At 39.1% G+C, this 26,467-nt stretch overlaps 1 protein-coding gene across 3 annotated transcripts in view; it reads right to left on the bottom strand.

Moving 5' to 3' along the window:
* Positions 1 to 995: 995 nt before the first annotated feature.
* The window catches only part of LOC138755188 (cyclin-dependent kinase 13-like), a 102,194-nt gene continuing 76,722 nt past the window's right edge, over positions 996 to 26,467 (bottom strand). For 2 of the 3 annotated variants that reach the window (XM_069920663.1, XM_069920665.1), the window contains 3 exons: positions 26,152 to 26,351; positions 7,832 to 8,296; positions 996 to 4,393 (listed from right to left, as the gene is read on the bottom strand). In XM_069920663.1, the coding sequence (XP_069776764.1) occupies positions 3,522 to 4,393; positions 7,832 to 8,296; positions 26,152 to 26,351 (1,537 nt within the window). In that variant the 3' untranslated portion in view covers positions 996 to 3,521. The remainder of the gene's footprint in view (positions 4,394 to 7,831; positions 8,297 to 26,151; positions 26,352 to 26,467) is intronic. The other variant, XM_069920664.1, reaches the window with a different exon arrangement.

Here is a 26,467-nt window from a genome sequence, read left to right as displayed (position 1 = left end):
GATCATTCATTTAAGAGGCAAACACTTGTCAAAAGATGGTGGAACCGGACAAAATATGGTGGTGTAGTCTTTGAAGGGAAGTAGATTGATTCTTGATAAACTAGGGAGGACGAGCGAGTTATGATAGGTAGATTATAATATGGTGCATTTAAATCAGCCATTATATTAACTGATAGTGGAGGCTCAAAGGAGCTTGTATCATAGAATCTTATCTAAAATATTAGAATATTTTAAAATTTCACATTTGCACTCTTCATGCTGCCTAATCTTCATTACTTGAGGATCTTTCATATTTTCTTCTTAGACTTTAAACAAATTTACAACTTCCTCTGGAGCATCAGGCAACATACTGAAAGAAAACTTACTTTCACCCTCCCTGCCACAGGAGAATATTTCATCTGCTATGTGCCAAAACGCTTTTGAAACGGAAAATGCTTAAGTGCCCCTTGTAGAGCTACAGCAGATTACTCCTCTTTAATGCTTATGCAATGCTGTTCTACAGATCAGTTACCCAATTCAAATTTACAAATGCCTCACATTCAATGGACAACAAAGATTCAAGCATAGGATAGATGCCCAGTGCTACGATTCTCAAAGTCTCTGAACACAAAATGTTCCAATACCCATTAATTGACCCATGACAATAAGCAACATTTTTGAAACAAAGGGATAAAGAACTTGGAAGACAGAGAATTTGCAATACATTTGCAGCATTGTAATATAACAAAATTCAATTGTAATGTTTATTGCAGAAAAGCCATCTAACAATTTAGGTTCCAAATTCAATCATGCACAATCAATCGTCCTTTATAAGCTTTCAGCTGTATTCTTTGATATTTCTTTTCAAATGCTCAAATTTCACCGCTTTCTTAAAAAATTTGCAACAGAAAGCAGAATTAATTTAGTTGCTGCACTGAGCTCACGAGTCAGCATACTGCCATCTATGGAAGAGCAGTATCCATTCCTTATGTACACGTACTGTAGACAAACAGAAGTTTTGCAGAAATTAATCTCCATCTTTATTTACAGATCCATACAAAATTACAATGCCAGAATTTAATCTTTTAACAAATTACATGTAACTTTTTGAAAAGGCCATAGTATTCATAAAACATTACAGTATAAATAGGCTTTTCTTTGAATTCTTCTGAAGGGAGTATGAAGTAGGCTAACAGAATGATGTCCTTAAAATTTGAAAATAGAGCACCCAACTGATTTAGGATGGAACGTGAAGCATTTTTCAGCTGAGTTTGCATTAAAATACAAATGTGCCCATTCATCCCCGTGTATGTCAAAATTGTGGAATGATTTCTAACCTGTACCATCTATGCACAACAGTGAAAGTTTTAAAAAAGCTTCATTTTATACAAGTATAACAATAGGATTTATTTTACTGGGCAGCAATAGGTCACAGTAAATGTGGATGTTCAGTATTTTTGGGCACCTGAGATCTTTATTATAATGAGTTAAAAAGCATTATGGGTACAGGAAAATGAACAATACAAAATGAACTTGAAATGTAAATTTATTTCAATCAAAATTCTGATCGCAGCACAGAACTTCAAATAATTCATAACAGAATTATTTTGTTAGCGGGGAAAATAAAAGCTATTAACTTAAGCACAACTCTTGAAAATCTGTAACTCACATCTTCTAATTCTATCCCCATCAAGGATATAATCTCCAGGTACAGGAAACAGATAAAATGGATGATAATTTTAGAAATCCTTGCTAGATTTGTATCTGGTTGAAAATTTACAATGAACAATTTTGCTGAATATATTACTTGATGGTCTTAGATGTAAAGTAACGTATTTGATATAAATTTTATCTGATCTAGGGTGAAAAATGCGGTTTTTTGGGATTAAACTAATACAAAAACTGAGGAAAATCAAATGTGCCTTAAGAACAGAGCAGCTTATATCATTGCAATGGTAATGCTGTGTCAAGCGCCTGAAATCTTGCATAGTTGGTCTTGCTGGAAAAATGGACAAGGGTGAGTAGATTTGTGATTCAGTTTGTGGAACACAATGCTCCACCTAAAATACACATGAAGAACATACCACTTCTGGACAAATTTTTAGACTTCCATATGAAGAAATCTTACATACAAACAGGGATTCCTAACAATTCAATATACCAGGGGACCTTCAAGAATGCAAAGAGTTTGGAACCAATGCAATAGGAGCACCATTAAATCAAAGAACTAAATGGAAGTTCAAGGATGAAAAAAAAATTTCCATTAATTTTCAATAGGATAGGTTCATCTTTCTGGCTGCAGAAGCAATAAAAACGTAATGCACAGAAAGTAGTCATGACAGGTTCCTTTGTCACAGGTTGCCTTCTGACCATTTTCAAATATTTACAGCAGATAATCAGTCCTTCAAAGCAACCAAAAACTTGTGGGATCTGAGACCTCTGTACAAGTGGGTTTATAAAACTTGTTCGGAGATTGAATTACAAAGCATTCATTCCTCAGCAAGAATTAGTTTTCACTTGCATTTTTGCTTTGAATTACAAGTAGCAGTGCACAAAGCTTTGTAACATTATGTAATAATTGTCTCGTATCACAAATTGTGAGAAAAGTTCACCAATGTTCATAGATCCACTGAAACTCCTCTCTTCCATACACTGCTTACAACTACCTTGGTTTTATGCACTGTAAATTTTAACAACAAGCAGAAATGAACTGCCCAAATGAATGAACAGAAAGACCATGTACAATATTGGAGCAACTCGATGTTGCTTTTTATTTTTCTGTTTTTATTTCGTAAGAATTGTGCAATAGAAGTAGACTACAAAACAAGGCAACAGTTGTTTGCATGGACTTTACTCAGTTTCTGACCACTTTGTCCTTAGAAAAAAAAAATCAGACCACATACTTGCTGTCCTTATTGTACTGTATATAAATAGGTTAAATCACTAGGTGCTTTTTTTAGTTCAGGCAGAATGTGAATTACTCACACTTCCTTCAATAATGCCAAGCTTAAGAACTGACAACTACTTGCTAATTAGATATTTATTCTAAAAGCACACTAAAGAGACTTGCAGAATCCAGAAACTCACAGATAATAGTTGGTCCAAACTCAGAAAAGCACTTCATGTACAGAATTTTTGCCAATCTTTTAACTAGTCTTGCTAGATTTTTGTATCAAGTACCTTAAATGTCGGCTAGCCTAGAAATACCATTCTGTTCAAAATTGTTATAATACCAACGGGTGTAAACTGTCAAAAGAGAATCATAAAAATAATCCTTTTGAAACAGAACAGAAGAGAATGGGGAAAATTTTACAGTTCACGAGAGAAGCCTAGTGTTTTCTTCATTACTTCTCTGCGATTACAAATCAGTTTTGTAATAGAACACACTTCAAATTTGTCAAATCTAATAACTTGTATTTGTATTCAAATGTACACTTTACATTTTAAAAAAATCCCTGCTACAAATCACATCAATGCAGATGACTTCCCACCTGTTCATCAGTGTATCATTCATGTATACCATATGAAGTCTGGTCTGTAAATCAATAAGGTAAACCTCTGCCTCGTCCTCCTATGGTTGGTGTGCTAATATGCCCACTATAGGCATGAGAATAACCTGCTCCACGCCCTGGGGATCCCCAGTTCTGTCCATGAAGAGGGCCACTGGTTGCTAGGTTATCTTGTCTGTTGGCAATGTATCCATAATTCTGCAGTTTTTTAGCAAGAGGCACATTTGCACTATGAGTACTTTCAGGTATTGCTGCAGGATTACTCCCACTGCTGCCCAGCAGGGGCAGAACAGTGCGGCTGTATTCAAATCTGTGGTCTTTATCTCCTGTAAACTGCATAGCACTGTTGCTGAGATAACCAATCCTTTCTCCGTAACCTGTCACTGAACTAGAAAAGGCCTCCAAATAACCAGAATGTAGGTGCACACCACTAGCATGAGATGATGGAACACTGAATGTAGACGAAACTGATTCCAGAAGCGAGTGACTGGGGGCATCTGCACTACCCAAGAAGGTGCCCCTTCCTCCACTGCTGCCAAGTCTGCTGTTGTACCCATCACTATTGAAATTACTAGACGAATATGATGTCCCAAATCCATCCCCATAGTCTGCAGCAGTTCGAAGGCTGCCACCTGCTCGATAGTCTACTGCTGTCTGTCCTAATTCCTGGGCTCGGTGATGGGCTAAAAGCTCCAAAAGTGCAGCCTTCACTCCTGCAGTTGGATCATTTGTTGAGCAAGGAGTGACATCATGCTGATCTTCTGCCTGAAAGTTTCCGTCTGAAGGTGGCGGCTCTGGTGGTTCTGGAGGTCTCTGATCTGGGGGTAAGATTCGAGGATGTTCGTGTGCAGGTGATTGATCTGAGACACCAAGATCCAACTGACCAGTGGAGTGATCATTGAAAGCTGAAAGAACAGAGTTGGCATTATTAACACATTTTACATTGTACACTATATACAAAATCATAAAACAATCAAACCAAAACGTGAGTGCATTCTGAAAAGGCGGTTTCTTAACTATGGAACACCCCCATCCCTGGCAACTGAACTCAGGCTTAACATCTTACAAAACAGGAAGCAAGTGAACGCAAGATAGTTTCCTGCTTGTAGAATGAAGTAGTCTCCCAAAATGCAGAAGTTGTTGAACTTGTCACAGCACAAAGTCCGTGGGTTTAGGGATGCTTCATATCACTTGAAAAAATGGAAAGTTAAAACTTAAATACGAGAATGGTGTTACAACATTATATATACCTCAAGTACAATTACCTCTATACAAATTGAAAAATAAAATTGAATTGGTCAAAAGTAAAATATTGACTTTCCTATTTCAATTACAAGCTCAGTGAAAATTGCTAAATCCAGGAATCACAATAACACGACAATTTAATCTTTAAAATATCCACCTTTGCCTTAGTTAAAAGGCATTTTTTTTTTTTTTAAAAGTTGGTTGTCTCTCCAATCCACAATTCCTGTATCCTTAGAACTTCAGCAACAAGAACAAATTTATTATCCTTAGAACAAAAAGCATTTGACACTTATTTTTTTTGTTGTCTTACTATTCATCTTGTGCTTTTTTTCATCCTGTCTTAAATGGCTTCACCAAGAATCTGCACTTCTTAGGTAAAGGAGTGTCTCTGATTTTCATAAATTTAGTTCAATTTACTATTTATGAATCCTTTTTCATAATTTGAAAACAAGATTGCTCATGCATCTTTTTGATATTTTTAATCTAAAGCTACTCAACATAAAAAGATCATTACAATTCTTTTCTCACCTGCACGTAAAACCTAAACGTTTCTGTAACGCTGATGAAGTTCTTAGTCTAGAGTACCAAACTCTGTACAGTTCCACTACAATATGAACTATCATTAAAAATAACATGGGCTGGCTTCTGTGAAAAGTGATCTTTCACCTCTTTGAAAAGAGACTATTAACTACCAAGTATATTTAATTAGCTTTGGCTATAATGCAAATAATACAGAGGCAGCAAGAGGCCAATCCTTTATATACTATTTCTTAAAATGTGTCACATCATACAACTGCTAAAATTTGCTTTCCTATGATTTATTTTCTACAAATCAAAATGGTAAAAATTGTAAAATAAATTGGAGACTGCACTGGAAATCTATATACACAAGTTATCGATATCCAATTAAGTTTTGCAGACATTGTGATACTGCTGCCTCACAGCTTCAGAGGCCCAGGTTTGAAGCTGATCTTGAGACTGAGCTTTCTTTTTGTGACCATTTGGATTTCCCCAGATGCTTTAGTCTTCTGTCACATGGCAAGGAGGTGTGATTAGAAGGTTAATTAGCTCATATAAATTGCATCCGATTTAGATGGTTGCCAGTGGAATCTTTGGGGACCAAGGTTGGAATGAAGGATTGATTTATGGGGAATACAAAAAGCAAAAACTGGTTGTAGATTTGTACTTGATGACCAGTGCAATGGCAGAGGGCTGAAGGGCCTGTTTTCTTGATACAGGACTTCACGACTCTCAGTTAAAAAGGCCATTTAAAAAAGCTGTTACTCAGAGGAGAGAATAAAAATTATTCAGAATAAAAACAAATGTATTATTAAATCTTTACAAATTATTTCTTAAATCTCCTGTTTCATCATGCCCAAGTCTGGGAAGTGTACTTATGGAAATCAGTGTATACTTGAGTTACACCAGTAACGTACTGGGTATGAGGAACATGGGTTATGTGAAGAAATGAGAAGGTTTGAGATTCTTCACTGTTTGGCGGAGGTTAAGGCAACAATTAGTAAAAATATTCAAAATTATGGGGATGACATTAATATTTTTTTCAGATCCTCTGTGTTACAAACACCTTTACATATAAACAAGCATTTAGGAGACAGGGGGATGAATGGGATGGACTGCTAACTCCTGTAGTGATCTTCTGCTGAGAAAGAATAGGACACTTCCATGCTTTCTCTGATCAAGCCACAACTATCAGGGGCTGGGTTTTGTTGAGCAGGCTGACTCGCTCACTGAGGCTGGCTGATAGCTACTCTCTATCTGCACCTGCTCAGTCTCCAGTCAGAGCTGTTTCTGTGACCTTCTCCCATCCAGTTTTTGCTCATTTCTGACTTTAGGTTCAGGTTACAAACAGATCTCAATAAATGGAACCCTAAACTAACCAGAGGACTAGCTGTACTGAAAAGCAGATTCATCTACAATTTTAAAACAAAAGAAAATATGCTCAAAAAGGAAATAAAATTAAAATAAAAGAAAAGGCCAAAGTGTGACTAACTGGAAAATTCTTCCCGAGAGCTGACACAGGCAGAATAAAATGAATGTATAATTCTTTAACTTTATTAGATAAGGCAAGCAAAAAATGTAATGGAATACCCAAATGCAAAATTTTACACTCATAACTAAAACAACATTTTTTTTTTCAGGTCTTGCATGGTAGCCATTAAAACCTCCATGCCTTTCCTCTACAGCTGGATAATGATTTGTACCTCAGAAATAATATGTTCTGATGTTTTCTCCAGACTAAGTGAAATATACTATTTTCACAGCACAACTAACATATTGCATTACTGGATTGTTCAACATATAGATGTATGCATTTTCACTGAACTCATAGGATCCCAAAGGAAACAACTGCAAAATGGAAGTTCTTTTTTCAAGGTCTAATTCAATAAGCAAGTCTCTTTTTGGGCCCTGACATGTTCCAGTGACTCCACGGATAAAAGCAGCTAATGATGCAATATTGATTCACGTAAATAGGAACTGAAATGTTTTTAACTAGAAAATGGGAATATAATTTGGTTAGAATTAAATTATAAACTAAAGATTCTTGATAACTGATGCTGTGAATCTTCAAATGATAAGGCATCCATTATAATAGCAACATGGTGAGAGGTATGAAGGGATTGAGTTGAGTGGAGCTTTATGCAAAATGTCTGAAGAGAACTGATAATTTTATAAACTTCTATCAGGAAATCTAAGAGAGCTATTGATGGTATAAACAGAATCTATTTCACAGGATTAAAAAATGTAAAATACCAAAGGACACACATTTATGATGAGTGGAAGAAAGTTTAAAAAGATGTACAAAGCAATCTGCTTTTGTAGGCAGGGTGGAACAGGCTGCCAGGGTTAGTAATGGAAGCAGACAATAGCACAAATTCAGGAGGCTTCTGGATAGGCACACAACAACGGAGGGATGTGGATCATGAGCAAACAGCAGAGATAGAGTTTAAATTGGCATCACATTCAGTGTGGGCCAAAGAACCCAAATGTGCAGTGCATTGGTCAAAAAAAATACCACTATTATCTTAAGTACTATTCAAAACAAATTCAAAAGTGAAAATGAATGCAAAGTTACATACCAGGAACAGCAACCACAGGTTCAGGAGGATCCGGAGGATCCGGAGGTTGAGCTGGCACCTCAACATCAGCAGCAACAGTCTCTGTCTCTGCAACAACTTCCTTTTCTTTTTGCTGAGGGGTCTTAATCAGCTGAGCTAATAAAACAGCAAGAGCACTCTGAATGGCAGCCTGAGCAGAATCAAGCTCACTTTTGGGTGGTGGCTGTGTTGCAGGTGGTGGGGGTTGAGGTGGGACAGATTGTGTTACCAGTGCTGGCTTCTCGACTTCTTGCTGCTGCTTAGCAGCTGCTGCCAAAACTCCAGTTGGAAGGTTAACTGTGCTGAGTTCCTGCTGAGTCTCAGGATTCACTTTAATATTCAGCACTTGAGCAAGATGTGCAAGGCTAAGACTATTCTTGGACCTTAATAGGTTCAGAAGGATGGCCAGGTCATTCTGGTTTAGTGGTGGTCCAGTGCTTTTACTCCCTGCAGAAAAAAAATCTGATTTAGTATTCAGTAAATTCAAAGTACAAAGATGTATTTAAAATTAAATCTAAAGTCATCCTTTCAAAAAAATGCATGCATTTACAATTAAAATAAATTAAGGGAACAGTTAAAACTAAATACAATAATCACTTTTAGATACTTAACACATTGTCTGCACTGGATAATGATATTACATTAAAGAAACACTCTTCAAAGAATATAACATGGTCAAAGTTTTTCAGCCATGTTTATCAAAGATGAACCTTAAACTACAGCAAAGCCTAGCAATAGTGGTAATTGGAGATTAGTTTGTCAATGGTACAAAAAGGTCTCATACAATATGGTATTTCTCTGGAACAAAGGTATGAGATAAAATGAAGAATTTGCAGCATGTTCTATAGGAACGTCAAAAGTAATGCTCTGTGTTGAAACTAATATGACATGGGTCCTTCGGTTAACATTAATGGGCTGAGAAATCATGATTTCAAGCAATCTCTGGAACTATTACGTTATTAATGGGCTGGGCTATCAGTAATGTATCAATTACAGCAAGAGGATTCACATCTGCACATTGCCAAAACCAATATCCTTGCATGCAGATTAACTATTGTGATAGACCTAAAAAGGTAGACCAAAAGTCTGTGATTTTAATAATTGGAGCAGGACAGTAGGTTTCATCATATTCCAATTATATGCCAGTGGTAGATTAATTGGCTGCAGTTTCCTGCAATAATTGCCTTTGGTGCGGGTGATTGGTAGAGAATTGAGGGACATTTGATGGTGACAAGAAATGAAAATAGGATTAGTGTAGATGGATGATTGATGGTCATCAGGATGCAATCATCTTAAAGGCTTATCCCCATGAGAATTGGATAGATTATTGAAAACAGTTCATTAAGTGGTTAACAGGTGAAAATACAGTACATTTCCAATTATCAGATATGCTTGGGACCAGACCCATCTCAGTTAAGCAGATTTTTCGGATATTCAAGAATTTTCTCTAAAGCAGCCCAGTTCCATCAAGAGAATACTTATATTGTCTGAGTCAAAACCCTTGCCTTGGCTTTCCACATATGTACACCAGACAGGTGCCAGGAGCTCCAGTGCAGGGCAAGGGGAGGGTTTGGAGTCAGGGATTGGGAGCTCTGATGACAGTGAGAGACCAGTGGGGTCAGAGACACTGCCGGGCAGAAAATACAGGGGAGCAGGGACCTTGGTGGGGAGGTATCTGTGATCCTTAGTAGCGGTTGGGAGGGGGAGTGTGTGCAGGTGAAGACTGGGTCTGAGTTGGGCTCCAACATTGAGAACAAGAACCCAAAGCTGGAATGAGCCCACGGGGAGATAGGATCTAGCCGACTCACTAATAAGTGTTCTACTGGCCTGGGAAGCCTCCCTGGGGATCAGCGGAAGCAATGGGGATGTGTCGGGGATCGGTAGCAGCGATTGGGAGGCCTCTGTACCAGCTGAAGTGTTGGGGACAAGTTGGGGATCAGCCTCTGCCATCTTTTCTTTTTGGTGAGTATTAAAGATTATTTAATGCTTAAGAGCCTTCCCTTGTTTGTTGTTGTTTAAACATTGATACAAGTTATTTGCTGTTGCTACTGGGCTGTTTTTCTTTAACTAATCTTCAATTCACAACCGCACATCACAGGAACATAGGAAGTAGGAACAGGAGTAGGCCAAAAATGGCCCATCGAGCGTGCTCCGCCATTCAATAAGATCATCCACCTACATGCCTTCTCCCCATATCCCCCAATTCCTCTATCATGTAAAAATTTATCTAACTGAATTTTAAATACGTCTAATGAAGCAGTCTCAACCATTTCCCTGGATAGAGAATTCCAAACATTCACTACTCTTTGGGAAAAACTATTTTTCCTCATCTCTGTCCTAAATCTACTCCCCCGAATCTTGAGACTGTGTCCTCTCGTTTTAGTTTCCACGGCCAGCCCAAAAAACCTTCCTACATCTATCCTATCCTTCATAATCCTATACGTTTCTACAAGATCTCCTCTCATTCTTCTGAACTCGAGCGAATACAATCCTAGATGATTTAATCTTTCATCATAAATCAACCCCTTCATCCCAGGGATCAACCTAATAAACCTCCTCTGGACCATCTCCAAAGCCAGTATATCCTTCCTCAAATATGGAGACCAGAACTGGACACAGTACTCCAGGTGTGCTCTCACCAGTACCTTATACAGTTGCAACATTAGCTCCCTACTCCTGAATTCAATTCCTCTAGCGATGAAGGCCAACATTCCATTTGCCTTCTTAATAACCTGCTGCACCTGCAACCTAACTTTTTGCGATTCATGCACAAGCACTCCCAAGTCCCTCTGCACAACAGCATGCTGTAGTTTTTCACCCTTTAAATAATATTCACTCTTTTATTTTTCTTGCCAAAGTAGATAACCTCACACTTACTAACATTGTACTCCATCTCCCAGACCTTTGCCCACTCATCCAACTTAACTATATCCCTCTGCAGACTCTCCACATCCTCATTACAATTTGCTCTTCCACTCAATTTGGTGTCATCCACAAACTTGGCGACACCACATTTTGTCCCCTCCTCCAAGTCATCAATGTAAATGATGAACAGTTGTGGGCTTAGCACCGACCCCTGCGGCACCCCACTTACCACTCTCTGCCAACCTGAAAAACTCCCACTTATCCCGATTCTCTGCCTCCTGTCAGACAACCAATTTTCGATCCATGCCAATATACTTCCCTGGACTCCACTTTCCTGTAATTTACTGATAAGTCTCTTGCGCGGCACCTTATCAAACGCTTTCTGGAAATCCAAATATACATCAACCTGTTCCCCTCTATCCACCGCACCCATTATATCCTCAAAATATCCTACCAAGTTTGTCAAACAAGTTCTTCCCTTTCTAAAACCATGCTGCGTCTGCCTGATTGAACCCTTACGTTCCAAAAGTTTCACTATTTCATCTTTAATGACGGCTTAAAGCATTTTTCCAACTACTGCCGTCAAGCTAATTGGCCGATAATTTCCAGTCTTCTGCCTACATCCCTTCTTAAAAAGTGGCGTGACATTTGCTGTCTTCCAGTCTTCCGGGACCTGCCCAAAATCCAAGGAATTTTGGTATATCACCACCAATGCATCAACTATAACTTCTGCCATTTCCTTCAGAACCCTTGGATGCATATCATCAGGACCAGGTGATTTGTCTGGCTTTAGTCCCATTAGTTTCTCCATCACTACTTCCTTTGTAACAACTATTTTATCAAGGCCCTCCCCAACATTCACATCCTTAACTCCGCACTTGGGCATGCTGGACGTGTCTTCCACAGTGAAGACTGACCAAATATTTGTTCAATGCCTGGGCCATTTCCTCATTTTTTGCTACCAGTTTTCCTTTCTCATCCTCCAAGGGTCCTATGTTAACTCTGGCCACCCTCTTCCGTTTTATATATTTATAAAATTTTTTGCTTTCTGTTTTTATATTTTGTGCCAATTTACTTTCATAATCCTTTTTCCCCATTTCTTATTACCCGCTTTGTAACCCCTTGCTGTCTCTTAAAGTTATCCCAATCTTCCAGTTTCCCACTGCTGTTTGCAGCTTTGTACACCTGCACCTTCAATTTTATACTCTCCTTTATTTCCTTTGTTAACCACGGTTGATTTTTCCTTCCCTTGCTGTCCTTTTTCCTGACAGGAATATATTTTTATTGAGCATTACAAAATATTTCTTTGAAAATCTTCCACTGTTCCTCAACTGTTTCATCAATTAGCCTGTGCTCCCAGTCCAACCTGCCCAACTCCTCCCTCATCCTATGTAGTCACCCCTGTTTAAGCATAATATATTAGTTTTAGATCTAACTATTTCCCCTTCCATCTGAATGAGAAATTCAATCATACTATGATTGCAATTTCCCAGATGGTCTCTGACTATTACATCATTTACTCTACCTATCTCATTGCACAACACTAGATCCAGGAGAGCATTTTCTCTTGTGGGTTCCTTAACATGTTGCTCAAGAAAGCTATCGCGGATGCATTCTATGAAGTGCTTTTCTAGACTCCCACGACCAACTTGATTTTCCCAATCTATGTGGAAGTTAAAGTCCCCCATGACTACTGCCGTATCATTATTACATGCCTCACTTATCTCTCTATTTATTTCCTGTGCCACTAAACTATTGTTATTTGGTGGGCGATAGATAGCACCCACCAATAATTTTTTCCCTTTGTTATTCTTTATCTCTACCCAAATGGACTCAACATTACGCTCTTTAGATCTTATATCATCCCTCACTATTGCTTGGAGCTCATCTTTGATTAAGAGTGCAACTCCACCTCCCTTACCATCCAGTCCATCTCTTTGCACCACCTGATACCCTTGAAAGTTTAATTCCCATTTATGGTCACCTTATAGCCATGTTTCCGTGATGGCTACCAAATCATATTCAAATTCCAAATGCTAATTTTTATTTTAACATCTTTGCAACTGTGCCTCCTTGAAGTAAGATCAGATATTGGTTAATAAGAGGTAATAGCCATTCGCACCATGGAAGTGCCAGGCAATGAACCACAGAACAATTACAGCACAGAAACAGGCCACCTTGGCCCCTCTAAAGTGCCCAACCACTTCTTGCCATGTCCAAGTGATCTGCATTCAGTCCATAGGCCCCCATACCTCTCCCACCTTTATAGCAGTCCAAATGATCTTTAAATGTTAAAATCAAGTCCACATCTACCACTTCAGCTGGAAGCTCATTCCACCCTCCCATCACTCTCTAATTGAAGTTCCATCTCATGTTCTCCCTAAACTTTTACCCATTCTTTTTGAAAATTTTATTAGTCATAATAAATCTTACAATAAAAAATACTCAAATGAATATTTTAGCCCATGCAACCCCCATTCCTACCCCACCCACCCCTTTCACCCTAAACCCACATCCACTTGTTTAAATCTCATCTACTCTCTGTCTATCCACCTCAATTTTAAATACCTCTATCAAATCACTCCTCATTCTTCTATGTTCCAGGGAATAAAGTCCTAACCTGTTTAACCTTTCTCTGTAACTCAATCCCTGAAGCCCGGGCAACATCCTAGTAAATCTCGCTGATATTGATATTCTTCCTGTAGTTAGGCAACCAAATCTGCATACAATTCACCAAAATTATTCCACTATTCCAAAATTATTCAATTAAATTAGTCAACTAAAATAACATCCCAACTTCTCTACTCAATACTTTGATTTATGAAAGCCAATGTGCCAAACCTTCTTTTACAACCCTACCCACATGTGACACCACTTTCAAGGAACTATATTCCCAGATCCCTCTATTCTACCTCACTCCTCAGTGCCCTATCATTAACCATGTATGTCCCTTCTTGGTTTGTCCTTCCAATGTGCAACACCTTACATTTGTTGACATTAAATTCCATCTGCCATTTTTCAGCCCATTTTATCAGCTGGTCTAGATTTCTCTGCAAGCTTTGAAAACCTTCTTTGCTGTCCACAACATCTCCAATCTTAGTATCATCTGCAAATTTACTAATCCAATTTATCACATTATCATCCAGATCATTAATATAGATGACAAACAATAATGGTCCCAGTACCCCTAGTGACAGGCCTCCAATCTGATAAGCAATCATCCACCATTGCTCTCTGGCTTCTCCCATCCGGCCATTGTTGAATCCAGATCAATACTTCACCATGAATACCTAGCATTTGAACCTTCCTAACATCCCATGCAGGATCTCGTCAAAGGCCTCATTAAAGTCCACGTTAACATCCACAGCCTTTCCTCATCAACTTTCTTGGTAACCTCCTCGAAAAACTCTACAAGTTGGTTAAATATGATCTGCCACACATAAAGCCATTTTGGCTATCCCTAATCAGTCCCTGGCTATCCAAATAATTGCACATCCAATCTTGTAGAACACCTCCCAATAATTTACCTACTACTGATGACAGACTCACTGGCCTATAATTTCCAGGGTAACTTTTGGTGCATTTTCTTTTTTTAAAAAAAGCCACAGAACAATGTAAGCTACCCTCTAATCCTCCTTCCCCCAAAACAAGGTAAAAATATTTTAAATATTTCTGCCAGAGACTCTGCAATTTCTACACTCATCTCCCTGAAGGTCTGAGGAAATATCTTGTCAGGACCTGGGGATTTATCCACCTTTATTTGCTTGAATACAGCAAGTCCTCTTTAATCTGTATGGATTACATGACCTCACTGCTCATTTTCCTTACTTCCCTCAACTCTGTTCCCGTTTCCTGAGTGAATGCTGATGCAAAAAACCCATTTAAGATCTCCCCAATCTCTTTTGGCTCCATACATAGCTGACCACTCAGATCTTCAAGGGGACCAATTTTGCCCTTACTATCCTTTTGCTCTTAACATACCTATAGATATCCTTAGGATTTTCCTTCACATTGTCTGCCAAAGCAACTTCATGACTTCTTTAAGCCTTTCTGACTTCTTTCTTGAGGTCTTTCTTGCATTTTTTATACTCAAGTACCTCATTTGCTCCATGTTGCTATATACCTCTCTTTTCTTCAAACCAGGTTCCTCAAAAATCAAGATTCCCTATGGCTTGTAACTTTGCCTTTAATCCTGACAGAAACATACAAACTATGTACTCTCAAAATTTCACCTTTGTTGTAGGTCCTCCACTTACCTCGCACATCCTTGTACAAAAACAACTTATCCCAATCCATGCATTTTAGATCCTAATTCATTTCCTCAAAATTGGCTTTTCTCAAATTTAGAATCTCAACCAGAAGCACAGTCCTATTAAGATAATTAATTAACTTGAAACTAATGGCATTATGTTCACTTGACCCAAAATGTTCCTCTACACATACTTTTGTCACCTGTCCTGTCTCATTCCCGAATAGGAGATCCAGTATTGCACTATATCTAATTGGTTCCTCTATATATTGATTTAGAAAACTTTCCTGAACATATTTGACAAACTCCAAACCATCCAGCCCTTTTACAGTATGAGAGGCCAGTCAATATGTGAAAAGTTAAAATCTCCTACTTTGACAACTTTGTTTCCTGTCTGCTTTCACTCTACAGATTTTTCTCCTCCAATTCTCGTTGACTATTGAGTGGTTTATAATACAACCCCATGAGTATGGTCATACCTTTCCAATTCATTATATCCACCCACATAGCCTCAGTAGACAACCCCTGCCGAGCAATGCCACTCTTCCCCCATTCATTCCTCCCTGTTCCATCACGTCTGAAGCCTGGAACATTGAGTTGTTCGTCCTGTCCCTCCTGCAACCAAGTTTCACTGATGGCCACAATGTCATAATTCCACACTCTCAGCTCATCTGCCATTCTTTCAATACTCCTTGCATTGAAATAGATGCACCCGAGAACATTTCCACCATGTACAACTGGTTGACTTGCATGCAATTTTCACATCATGATTTCCCTCCTCCATTCCTCCATCTGCTTTGGCACAGTGGTTCCCATCCCCCCTGCAAATCTAGTTTAAACCTCCTCCCTCCCACCACCCTTGCCGGAGCAGCACGAGTAAATCTTCCTGCAAGGATACTTGTCCCCCTTGAATTCAGATGCAAACTGTCCCATCGGAACAGGTCCCATCTTCCTTGGAGGAGAGCTCAATGATCCAGAAACCTGAACTCCTCCCTCCTGAACCATGTCTTTAATCATATTAAGCTGTGTTATCCTCCTGTTTCTAACCTTACTGGCACATGGCATGGGTAGCAATCCTGAGATCACAACTCTGGATATCCTGTCCTTCAATCCAGTGCCAAACTCCCTGAACTCTCTTTGTTGGACCTCCTCACCTTTCCTACCCACATTGTTGATCCCTACATGGAGCACAACATCTTGTTGCTCACCCTCCCCCCAAGAATGCCAAGAACTCGATCTGAGATATCTCGCAATCCCAGCTGCTTCCCACCACTTTCCCTTTCCAATATTTCTCTATAAATTACTCCCTCAAATTTCTTCTGCATCCTTTGCATTATTTTCAAATTCTGATGCTCAGAACTTCATTTAGCCAAACCAGTGTTTTATAAAATGTTCATCACAAATGATCATAAGGGAAGCAGAGGCAGTGATAGAGTTACAGGGAGACAGTCACCCCTAGAAGGCAGGAGTCAGGGAATTGGGTGACTGTAAGGAAAGGAGGGAGAGTGCCTGTGCAGAGTACCCCTGTGGAAGTGCCACTCAGCAACATGTATTCGGCATTGGATACTGCTGGGGGGAACAGCCTACCAGGGACGAGTCGTGGGGGTCAGGTCTCTGGCACAGGGGCTGCCCCTGAGGTTCAGAAGGGAAGGAGAGATAAGAACAGGATTCTTGTAGTTGGGGACTCATTAGTCAGAGACACAGATAGAAGGTTTGTGGGATGAAATCGGAGATCCAGGTTGGTCTGTTGCCTCCCTGGTGCCAGGGTCAGGGATATCTCTGATCGAGTTCATAGCATTCTGCAAGGGGAAGGAGAACAGCCAGAAGTTGTGGTCCATGTGGGGACCAATGACTTAGTTAGAAGTGGGGATGAGGTCCTGAAACAGGATTATGTGGAATTAGGTAGGAAGTTAAAAAACAGGACCTCCAAGGTAGTAATCTCTGGATTGCTGCCGGTGCCATGTGCTAGTGAGGGTAGAAATAGGAGGATGTGGAGGATGAATGAGTGGCTAAAGAGATGGTGCAGGGAGCAAGGGATAAGATTTCTGGATCATTGGGATCTCTTCTGGGGAAGGTCGGACCTGTACAAAAGGGACGGACTCCACTTGAACTGGAGGGGGATCAATGTGCTGGCAAGCAGATTTGCTAGAGCTGTGGGGGAAGGTTTAAACTAGTTTGGCAGGGGGGTGGGGAACAGAGTGTGAGTGCAGTGTCAAGGGAGCATGGCCACCTAGATAGGAATAATAACGATAATAAAGGTAGGATGAAGATTAGGGTAAAAGGTAGAAAAGAGAATATGCAAGAAGCATAGTGAACAAGGTAGATGAGCTTAGAGCATGGTCAGATACTTGGGGTCATGATATTGTGGCAATTAGTGAGTCCTGGCTACAGGAGGGGCAGGACTGGCAACTTAATATTCCAGGATACATTTGTTTTAGATGTGATAGAGCAGGGGGTAAAAAAGGGAGAGGAGTTGCTCTGCTTGTTAAGGAGGGCATCACTGCCGTGAGGTGGCAGGATGGTCTGGAGGGATCGTCCAGTGAGGCTGTTTGGGTGGAATTGAGGGGTGAAGGAGGCATGAGGGTGCTAATAGGGGTGTATTACAGACCACCAAATGGGCCAAGAAAATTAGAGGAACAAATTTGTAGGGAGATAACATATATGTGTGAGAATCATAAGGTAGTGATCATGGGAGATTTTAACTTCCCTCACATTGATTGGGATATCCATACAGTTAGAGGACTGGATGGGCTAGAGTTTGTTAAATGTGTTCAAGATTGTTTTCTAAATCAATTAGTAGAAGAACCGACTCGGGATAGTGTAATACTAGATCTCCTGTTAGGGAATGAGCTAGGTCAGGTATCAGACATTAATGTTGGAGAACAAATTGGGCCTAGTGATCATAACTCTGTTAGTTTTCGGGTAGTTTTAGGGAAGAGCAAGGAGGGGCCTAAAGTTGAGGTTCTGGATTGGAGAAGAGCAAATTTCGAAGGAATAAGAAGGGATTTGGGGAGTATTGAGTGGGACAGGATATTTTCAGGTCAGGATGTAAATAAAAAATGGAGGATATTCAAAAAAGAAATTTTGCAGGTACAGAGCAGATATGTACCAGTGAGGATCAAAGAAAAGGCTGGAAGTCATAGGGAGGCTTGGTTTTCGAGGAATTTTGGAAATTTGGTTAGGAGAAAAAGGGAGGTGTACAAGAGGTATAAAGAGCAGGGAGCTGAGAGTTTGAAGGAAGACTACAAGGAGTGTAGAAGGAATCTTAAGAAAGAAATTAGAAAGGCCAAAAAAAGGCATGAAGAGGCTTTGTCAGACAGAGTAAAAATAAATCCAAAGGGTTTCTATACGTACATTAAAAGTAAAAGATTAGTGAGAGATAAAATTGGACCCCTTGTAGATAGCGAGGGTAGGCTGAGTGAGAAGTCAGAGGAAATAGGGGAAATTTTGAATGATTTCTTTGCCTTGGTATTCACTAGGGAAAAAAATATTGAACCAGTTGAAGTAAAGAAAAATAGTGGGGAGGTCATGAAGCATATAAGGATAACCGAGGAGGTAGTGATGGCTGTGTTGAAAAATATAAAGGTGGATAAATCTCCGGGACCAGACAAAATATTCCCAAGGACACTCAGGGAGGCTTGTGGACAGATAGTGGGGCCATTAACAGAGATATTTAGGATGTCACTGGTCACGGGGGTAGTGCCAAAGAATTGGAGGGTGGCGCATGTGGTTCCACTGTTTAAGAAAGGGTCCAAATTTAGTAAAGCTTTTGACAAAGTTCCCCACAGGAGGTTAGGAAAAAAGGTGGAGGCATTAGGTATAAATAAGGAGGTAGTGCAATGGATTCAGCAATGGTTGGATGGGAGGTGTCAGAGAGTAGTGGTGGAAAATTGTTTGTCCAATTGGAGGCCGGTGACTAGTGGAGTTTCTCAGGGATCAGTCCTGGGTTCACTATTGTTTGTTATATATATTAATGATCTGGAAGTAGGGGGTGGAGAATTGGATAAGCAAATTTGCGGATGATACAAGGATTGGTGGTGTTGTGGACAGTGAGGAAGATTACCGTAGATTAAAAGGTGATTATAGGAAAGATATAAACAAAATAGAGAGAGTACAGAGAAGGTTCACAAGAATGTTGACAGGATTTCATGGTTTGAGTTACAAGGTTGTGCAGACTAGGGCTTTTTTTCTCTGGAGCGTAGAAGATTGAGGGGGGGACTTGATAGAGGTGTTTAAGATTTTAAAAGGGACAGACAGAGTAAATGTGGATAGGCTTTTTCAATTAAGAGTGGGGGAAATTCAAACTAGAGGGCATGGTTTTAAGATTGAAGGGGGAAAATTATAAAGGGAACATGAGGGGAAATTTCTTAACGCAAATGGTGGTAGGGATGTGGAATGAGCTTCCGGCAGACGTAGTTGAGGCAGGATCATTGGTTACATTTAAGGATAGACTGGATAGTGACATGGAGAGGAGAGGACTGGAGGGGTATGGACCGGGTGCAGGTCAGTGGGACTAGGAGGGTGGGAATTTGTTACGGCATGGACTAGTAGGGCCGAACTGGCCTGTTCTGTGCTGTAAGTGGTTATATGGTTAACTACTTTGTTCTCATTGAACCCTTCAACTAATATAGTCCATGGTCATATGTTATTTAATTTCAATAATTTGCACATATATTTTCAATCTCCCTCTCTCCTTGTACTCTTTTGAATTATATATTACGAAATACTGCATCTTTTCATTCTTTCAAATGTTATGGAAGAGTTCGGATTTCTCAAGATTAAATTTCAATGGCATCTGTCCCGGTCATCTCATTAAACTAAAACTAACCTCCTCACAGTTAACAATACCTGACTGTCTCACATTTGTTCTATCTTCAAATATGTGCAACACAGTGACGCAGCTAGTAGAAATGATGTTGAACAGTGATAGAGACATGCTTCAATTCTGACCTCAGGAGCTGTATGTATGCTGTGACTGTGTGGGTTTCTTCCAGTTTCTCTGATTTCCTTCCATATCCCAAATGTTAAATACAGGGTGTGGATGTTAATTTCCACTGTAAATTACCTCAATTGCTTAGGGGAGTGGTGGAATCTTGGAATTATTTTGCGGGGGGTGGGAGCGGGTAGGAGGAATGAGAGAAAAAAGGTTGATGAGAATTTGGGGAAGTTGATGAGAATATGGGGAGAATAAAAAAAGGAATGAATACAGATTAGTGTTAATGATTGGTTCAGACTCAGTGGGGCTATGGTCCCACTTTCATACATTTTCTATGACAAATGTTGGGTCCCTAGTCAGCTCTGCCTTTCCAGGAATGACTCTTGTACTTAATTGTTTATGAAGTACTTCTGAGATTTCCTTGTGTTCTTTTTACTCCTTGGCAGGGCTGAACATGTCACATCCTGTTGCCAGCATATGCTGGTTTCAGTTGAAACATTTTAAAACTTTAAAATTCTTAGTGTATTTACATTAATTTATGGTCTCCTCCATACCTGATCTCTTTTGTAACCTCCCTCTTCCTTCACCCCATCACTAGCATGGGTCCATGTCTTCAATTGAAGTCATACAGCACAGACACATACCCTTCAGACCAACACGTCATGCTAACCAATGAGGCTTTCTGAGCTAGTGCCATTTGCCTGCATTTGTCCTCCATCTCTTCAAACCTCATCCACACACCTATCTAAATGCCTTTTAAATGTTACAATGTTACCAATTCCTCGGGCAGCTCACTCTATATACTTACCATCCTGTGTGAAAAGCTTACCCATCAGCACTACTTTAATTTTTTTCCTTTTGTACCCAAAGATTTTGCCTTTAATTTTGTGTTCCCCAGACTTGTAGAAAAAAAAGTCCTCTACCTCATCCAATGACACAGTAAGGTCAAATGCAAAGTTGAACAGCACATTATATTCCACTTTGGCAATTCATAACTGCAGTATTATTTCAATCTCTGGTAATACCTCCCCAATTCAGTTTCCATTTCCTCGTCTTTTCCAGTACTCATTTTACACTGGACCCCACCACCCCCTCTCTCCCCCACCCCTCCCCCACCCTACTTCAGAGGTCCTCTCCACCCATCTCTTACTTTTCTCCTGTGTGGCCGGTATTACCTTCTAGTCCCTCCCCAGCAGCTTCCCATTTTTTATGCTCATCATCACTTCCCACCTAAATCTTAAAAACGGTCTCAGCTCAAAATATCAAACACATTTAATTACTCTAATTCTAAACTTTAATTGGACAGAGATCTCCACACATTCATTACTCTCTCGGAGAAAAAGTTTCTCCTCACGTGTCTTAGATCTACTCTTCTGAATTTTGAGGCTCTGTCTCCAGTGCTAGTCTCATCTGCCAATGAAATCAACCTCCTGGTTTCCATCTTATCCATTCCTTTCATAATTGTGTACATTTTCATGAAGATTCTCCCCTTTCCCACTATTCCCTGAAACTCCAAAGAGAATGGTTCCAGGCTACTCCATCTTCCCTAAAGCTAACTCCATCTTCCCTACAGCTAACCCCCTCATTTTTCAAACCAAACTGGAGAACCTCTTCTCTCCTGCCTCTGAAGCCAGTACATCCTTTTCAAAGTAAGGAGACATAAATTGTACTTCAGATGCAGCGACAACAGGACCCTGTGCAGTTGCAGAACCACCCTGTTCTAATCTATAATCCTTCTAGCAATCAAGACCAATATCTAATTTATCATCTTGATTACATGCTGCACCAGACTTTGTGATTCATGTTCAAGCACACCCAAGCATCTGCACAACAGCATGCTGCAAATTTTCACCATGTAAATAATAACTCTATTTACTACTTTTTCTTGCAAAGTGGATGATCTCACATTGTACTTCAACTGCCATACCTTTGCCCACTCAATTATCCTATCGACATTTCTCTGCAGATTTGTTGTGTCCTTCACACAATTTGCTTTTCTACTCAATTTAGTGCCTTCAAGAAATTTGAATACACTACACTTGGTTCCCTCCCCTAAATAATTTATGTATATTGTGAACAGTGCGGGCCCAGCACCAACTCCTGCAGCACCCCACTTATTAATGATGGGCAATCAGAGAAACACTGATTTATCCCAACTCTCTACCTTTTATTGGTTAATCAATCCTCTATCCATGCTAATATCTGTACATTACACCAGACTCTGTGCATCCTTATCTCATGCAGGTCTTTTGTGCTGTGCCTTTTTGAATACCTTCTGGAATCAAAGCTTTCACATCCACTTGTTCCTCTCTTTTCACTGCACTTGTTATATCATCAAAGAACTCCAGTAAATTAGTTGAATGTGATTTGTCGTTCCCGAACCTCTGCTGTCTGCCTGGTGAAACAATTTCTATCTCGATGCCTTGCCATTTTTTCCTTAATAATGGTTTCAAGGATTTTCCAGGCATCAGTCATTAAGCAATCTGGCCTATAGCTACCTGCCACTTGTCTACCTCTTCTTTAAAAACAAAACAGTGGAGTTATATTTGCTGTCTGCCACTCTGCTGGGACCTGCCTGAGTCAAGAATTTTAGTAAATTACTACCACACAAGTGCATCTGCCATAACTTGCACCATTTCTTTCCATATCCTGACTCATTGAATCACTCTAATTTGTGTGTTTGCTGCACAGATGGCTAACAAGCCCGGTCTAGAAAAAAGACAAATCCAATTTACCAGTTAATCAAACTAGATCGAAGTTAAGGGATGTCAACAGTATTATAAAATAGCATTTAACAAGTAATCTACCAACCAGAATCATTTGCCGCCAAACCATACCATACAATGGAGCCAAAAATGTACTAAAAACTAATTCCAGTTACAAGGGAAGAACTAGTCATTCCTGACATCAAGGCAGCATCTGTCCAACATTGGCATCAAGTAACAAGAGTACAACTTAAATCCACAAACATCAACAGGAAAATTGCTCTAATGGTTTGAATCATTCCTCACAAAAACAAAGGTGGTCAAGGGCTCTTTACTGGTGAATGCACAAGTGTCAATTCCATTCAGAACTCTTCAGAATATTTAGCAGTCTGCACACAGAAAACAAGACCCAGTCATTATTAAGTGATAAGGAGGGCACACATGTGCCAGGCAATGACCATGACCAGCAAGGTCCAACCATTCACCCTTAGCATTCAGTCATCCATTATTAACATATTGAGGGTCACCAATCTGAAACTGAATTAGATCAGCCACATAAATGTTATAGACCTTGAGGTCAGAGCCATAAGCTGCAGCTATATGTGTAAATATACATCTGTTTCTTCATTAAAATCTAAATCCTATAACTTGCTAAGCAACAGCACTGTGGGAATACTAGAAAGGAAATAGTAATTAAAGGAGGTGCACAATATCATCCTTTCAAGTACAATTGGGTAACAGGTAATAAACTCTAGTCTTGCCAGAGACATCTTGAAAATGACAAATATTTCACTGGTAATTCTTGGCTTAGAGATGTACAAAACAGTGTTATTTTGAAATAGTTTTAAAAAATGTGCTTGATCAGGAAAAAAAATTCACAACTTTACCAAGAATCAAAATTACAATTCCATCTTTCTTTTCTGCTAAGATTACTCAGGAAAATGGCCTCATGACTATGGACTATTCTACACAAACTTAAATAATGTTTTCTGGAAAGGATTCAAGACTTAATTTACTACTTATTTCTTGTTTTTGTTATTTTGGTGCAATTTTAAAATTGCACCTCCAATTCCAGAAGGTGACAACAATTGTGGCCCCGTAAATTCTCTGGAACATAACTTCCTATTTTATGCCATCCTCAAAGGACAGAGCTGTGTATTCTGCTTTTAGTTTACTGACTTTACACTGCAAAGAATTTGTAAGATCTAAACATGTGATACCTCCCACTTTATTGAAGGCCTTTTAAAAATACAAATATGCCTATTTCAAATAATTTAATTACCACTCAAGTAAGGAAATTTTGGAAAATTTGTACCTTTCCACAACACCAACTTTGGGCAATCTCTTCAGGATGCAAAAATTAACTATCTGAGAAATTGATAACATTGATCAGAAATTTCAATCAGAACTATTGTGGAACCCAAGCATGTGTTTAAAAATAGGAGCCGGCAACAATTGCACAAGTCCTGAACTTCTGTTGAAAGTTTTCAATTTTGTTTTAATTCAAAAAATAACATTCATGTTATTTCATAAGAGATTATTTTCAATAGTTTTAACTTTGTAATATTTTACATTGATCCTAAAAGCACAGAACCCTAGATTTTCTGATCAATGTTGTTATTGATTATGAATTTTTTTCATGGCCTGTTGAATGAATGGTTTTTATTATTGCCATGGGTGGGAGGTGTAAAATCACACTGCAGACTAAATGTTCTGAGAACTTCAAATTAACAGAAGCAGTCTTTGTTCTTGACTTGTATTTGAATAGGTAATGAATTCAAATAGACAATCAACAACCATGGATGCTGATGTACAAGTGAAACTATTAGGTCATAATGCCATCACTGTACTTTGCTAAATTAATGTTTAAATTTTTTTTTAAAAAAGGGAAATGTCCATTATATTATAATGAAACAAATTTATCGAAGAGGAAGGTAAGCATCAATTCAGTGGTGGGGGGGGGAGGTAGAGAGACAAGTTTCTCGCATTAGTGTTCCTTATTGGGTGTTGACCATCCAAGTATGGTTGGTCAATGCATCAAACAAGGAACGTGAGTTAATACAGTCAAGATTGATAAGCCAACTAAGAGGAGTGAAGCTTTTCTTTCATTAAAAGACATCACTTTTTATCCAAAGAGAAAATATTTTCCAAATGTCTACTACATCCACTGGATTAACAGCATTTCAGTGCATTCAAGTTTCCCTTTTACAAATGAAAAAAAAAGGCCACATGGGAGAATGAGCTGCACCACAGGTTTGTTACTTACAAGTGAAAATTCGCCACTAAATTTTTTTTAAGGATGTTTAGATATTGAAACTAGACTTAAAATTTCATCAAGGATTATTTTACATGAGAATATTTACCTGCAGTCCAAGGCATTAACTGCAGCTGATCCAATCATAATGCAGCAGATTTAAAGTAAAATTTTGTTTATGAACACTCACCATACATACCGCTGAAGAAGAGCTGAAAATATAAGCTGGAGTCCAAGAAAACAGCTGGCTTTCCAAATCACTGAACAATCAAGCAAGCATGACAAAGTATGTGCACATAATGATTGAAAAGCAGAATCTAAAAGAGGCATCTGGAATAAAGTATCGTAACCTACACTAAAAAAGTGTTCAGCCTCTGGATCATGTCAAGAATTAGCACAAATAATTGTTTGAAAGCATATTAAAACCCTTTTTGTTTCCAATAAGTACCCACAAATAACTAGTCAATCTATTTTAAGGCTTGAATAACATTGCATAAGAGCAAGAAATTCAGTCTTCACTGAATATACAGGACAATTGTAATTTACTGAAACATACAAGAGACCTTGATTTACTGACTAACTCAAAACTACAATTCTGGTAATCCAATAGTTGCTCAGTAATGCATTTAAGTGTTGGTGTAGATTGTGTACTCAAGTCCTGGATTGGAGCATGTACCCACAACTTTCTGGCTCAAAGAGGTCAGTGCTGCCAAGCTTAAATTAAGCGTATTAACATATTTGCAAATAAATAGACACAAGTACAAGAGAGGAGGCTCATAGTAGACATATCCTGAAAACAAAGCATACGCAATGCGTGGGGAATTTCAAGAAGCAAGTGAAGAACTAAAGAGAGATAATGAAAGTAGCATGAACATAGTACAGCAGAGGTTGGGAGACAGCAGGCATGCACACGTACTCGAATACAAAAGAAAAACAATCAATAAAGCAGGGAACAGGCAGTAAAGTATCAGGGATGCAGCTCAATAGCCAAGTATTGAGTAATTGAGTTAACTGAGAAACATTTTAATGACTGATCATTTGACTTCAACGATCCTTTATCTTGAGTTAATTGAAACTTACAAGTGTGCCAGGCTGGCATTTTTTAAAAAATCAGCAATGCCACTGAAAGCACACATTGTTTAAACAGAAAGACAAAGCCAAATTTGAGTTTTAGAGCCTCAAGGTCAGAACAGGAAAACAAGCTGAAGGCATATATGCAGCAGACCCTTTTATTAATGAACGAGCAGCACAAATGAGAAAACGAAGCCAACAGAAAGCAGAGTTATCACTGACCTATTCCTATACTGGAATTGCCCTGAGTTTTATGTTGAGGGAGTTGTAAGCCTTGAGGTGTGTTGTTCCTGCTATCATCCATACTTAAAGCAGAGTCCTTACGAGAAACTTTGGGTGCAGTGTCATCACTAATTCCAGATTGCTTCTGTCTTCGCCGTTTTTTGCTCCATAATTCATGACAATCTTGCCAGTGTGGCAGACTACAAATAAATAATATTCATAAAATTAATCATATATACACATTACCCTTAGCAACTGCACACCAATCATTATTTATGACCACTGCTCCTAATCCTTACTTTTATTCTTACTTTAA

Source organism: Narcine bancroftii, chromosome 2 (assembly GCF_036971445.1).
Source record: "Narcine bancroftii isolate sNarBan1 chromosome 2, sNarBan1.hap1, whole genome shotgun sequence".
NCBI lineage: Eukaryota > Metazoa > Chordata > Chondrichthyes > Torpediniformes > Narcinidae > Narcine > Narcine bancroftii.
The sequence above is the reverse complement of the archived record's forward strand: the minus strand, read 5'-3'. Positions and strand labels throughout refer to the sequence as shown.